We start from the raw sequence: 2,562 nt of genomic DNA, 5'->3' as shown, positions 1-2,562 counted from the left end.
TAATTACTTTTCAATAAATTAGATACATTTGTTATCCATCTACCATGATTTAATCTCACAATAGTTCTTAATTCTTCAACATGAAAAACCAGACATATAATCCTCAAAACAATTTAACACTTATAGAACCTTGTCAATTTATTCATTAATCTTAAACTTGATTACCACTTTCACATAACAACTTTTGAAATGTCATGGATAGACATGAACATTTATCAGCACTAAAGGTGCTGATACAATAGCAATAACTCTCATAACATCAGTAACAACAAATTTTATAAATGCACTTCACAAACCCTCACACATCACGCTGCAAAGAACACACTAAAGCTTCACTGTTTTATTCTAAATAGAAACAGAATGTCTCCAACACCTAGAGCAAATCTAGAGTTAAAAAGAAAAGAACAATAAGCTGTTCTTACAACAACAAAATAATTACATAATCAATGAAATCAATACCTTTGAATTCTCTTGTAAAACGAACTCAAGTTCCAACCATTCTAGCAATGACTTCATCAATAAAATAATCGATATTCTTATCAGAAGATCCATCTTTCACCATTGCTTTCTTTGCTAATATCTTCCATTGCAGAGCATTCTTCTTCAATTCCACACCTTCCTCACTTTCCATAACTGTCCATATAGATTTCTCCACATCATCTCTCCCGACTAACCCTTTTCCTATTTTATTCAATCTTATCCCAGTCTTCCACACCTCTTCAATATACTTAGAATTAGTTGTTTGGTCGCTGCATTGAGAAATAGTTACAACAGGTAACCCTGAGCTGAGGCTCTCTAATGTCGAATTCCATCCACAGTGGGTGAAAAACATACCCACAGAAGGATGATTAAGAACTGCCATTTGTGGACACCATGACACAACTAGCCCTTGATCTATAGTTTCCTCAAGGAAATCCTTTAGAGAATCATGTACATTGTTATTTTCTTCTTTGTTAAGATCAGGACGAATCACCCACAAAAAGGAATGCCTACTGGCCTTCAACCCAAGAGCTATTTCTTTGATCTGCTCATTGGAAAGGATCGCTAAACTGCCAAAGGAAACATATACAACAGTTGAAGCTGCCTTTTTATTGAGCCAATCTATACAATTTGTTGCTTTCCAAAGATGTATGCCAACGTCTTGGTCTTGTGGATTGTTTCCATCTAGGAAAGCTGATGGGACAAGAGGACCTACTGTTCGGATTGGAATGAGTGAATCCATGGATTGAAACTCTCTCATTTCCAACTCATCAAAGGAGTTTCCCAGTACCCATGTGGCCTGGGAAATCGTACTAAATGTGTTCATCACCAGTGGCAACAATGGATCACCTGTATTTGAAGGCTGTAGAAAGGATGGAAGGTCTGATTGGCATAGTTGTGGAAGCCCTGGTATTGCTATCACATCCATCACGTTCTCTGTTTCATCTTTTTCATTCACTAAACACCAATATTACAAAGTGAAAATCAATATTAAAACTTAAGTAAACATGGAAATCACATGCTAATAAAAAGAATAAATTTTACGAGAAATGCAATATTATCCATATCTAAAATCTTACAGTTTTAACAATCGGAAAATCACACATTCTTAACAAGATTCTTCAAACTAAAAAGATTTTATCATGCCTATGGAAAAAATCTATATCTTTATTACATAGATTTATGAAAAAAAATTAAGATAATCTGTTAATGTTTGGATTAAGATAAGCTTACCCATTCCTTGATAAAAATGATAACAGATTGAATAAACTGCACATGACTGCGTCCAGAAAAATGCTGAAGGAATATCAAGCTTGTTTGCAATATGAGGCACCCAGTTTAAGGGAGGATCGTAGACAATGCAAGAGACAGTGTGGCCTTGAGAATTGAGCCTCTGTATTAGTCGTTCGAATGTAAGAACTCCCACCTTATTCAACAAATCAAGTTTCATGCCTATGTCTTTCGTCTCCTCAAAATCAGGAGAAAGGTCGTCTGAAATTGTTTCAAATCTGATATCATGGAAAGCACTGGTCACATGAGCAGCAACCCCATCTTGAGCTTGTATCATTTTCTCTCTAATTTTCTGAGTGGTGATGAAGGTCACGTGGACGTTTCTGCAGACAAGCCTCTTGGCAAACTCCATTAATGGATTAATATGACCCTGGATTGGGAAAGGGAACACCACTACGTGAGGTTGCTTGATTCTCTCTTGCTCATCCAATGACCCCATCTTTCCTTTGAATGCAACTCATGTTTCACTGCTGCTGGCCGTTTCTTTAAATACTAAATGGTGGTTTTATGATGTAGTAGATATAAGAATTTAACATAATGAAACAACATAATAATATATTCTAAAGTTTTGATTTATTTTGATGATGTATCTTAATTCTTATTAATGTTGAACTACCATTCATATATTCAATTTTAATATCTCATCCAATCGGCAAACACTCAGGATTAATAGCTCATCTAGAATTATATTCCATCTGCTGATCTGTCATTCCTCCTCTTCCATGCAGCCAGAAGTAATTGTATGCAGGTTAGGCGTGGGGACCACTCTTCTTGTCAGTTTTGATATGAATG

At 35.6% G+C, this 2,562-nt stretch overlaps 1 protein-coding gene across 1 annotated transcript; it reads right to left on the bottom strand.

Annotated features, from left to right (window-relative positions):
• Positions 1–484: 484 nt before the first annotated feature.
• LOC131875839 (mogroside IE synthase-like) lies at positions 485–2,209 on the bottom strand. The gene is made up of 2 exons (XM_059220532.1): positions 1,714–2,209; positions 485–1,437 (listed from the first exon to the last, which is right to left on the bottom strand). The coding sequence occupies exons 1-2, from the start codon at positions 2,207–2,209 to the stop codon at positions 485–487; spliced, it is 1,449 nt and encodes a 482-aa protein (XP_059076515.1).
• Between the last annotated feature and the right edge of the window lie 353 nt (positions 2,210–2,562).

The sequence above is a fragment of the Cryptomeria japonica genome, chromosome 5 (genome assembly GCF_030272615.1).
Source record: "Cryptomeria japonica chromosome 5, Sugi_1.0, whole genome shotgun sequence".
Classification (NCBI taxonomy): Eukaryota; Viridiplantae; Streptophyta; class Pinopsida; order Cupressales; family Cupressaceae; genus Cryptomeria; species Cryptomeria japonica.
This window is presented reverse-complemented; position numbering and strand designations above follow the sequence as displayed.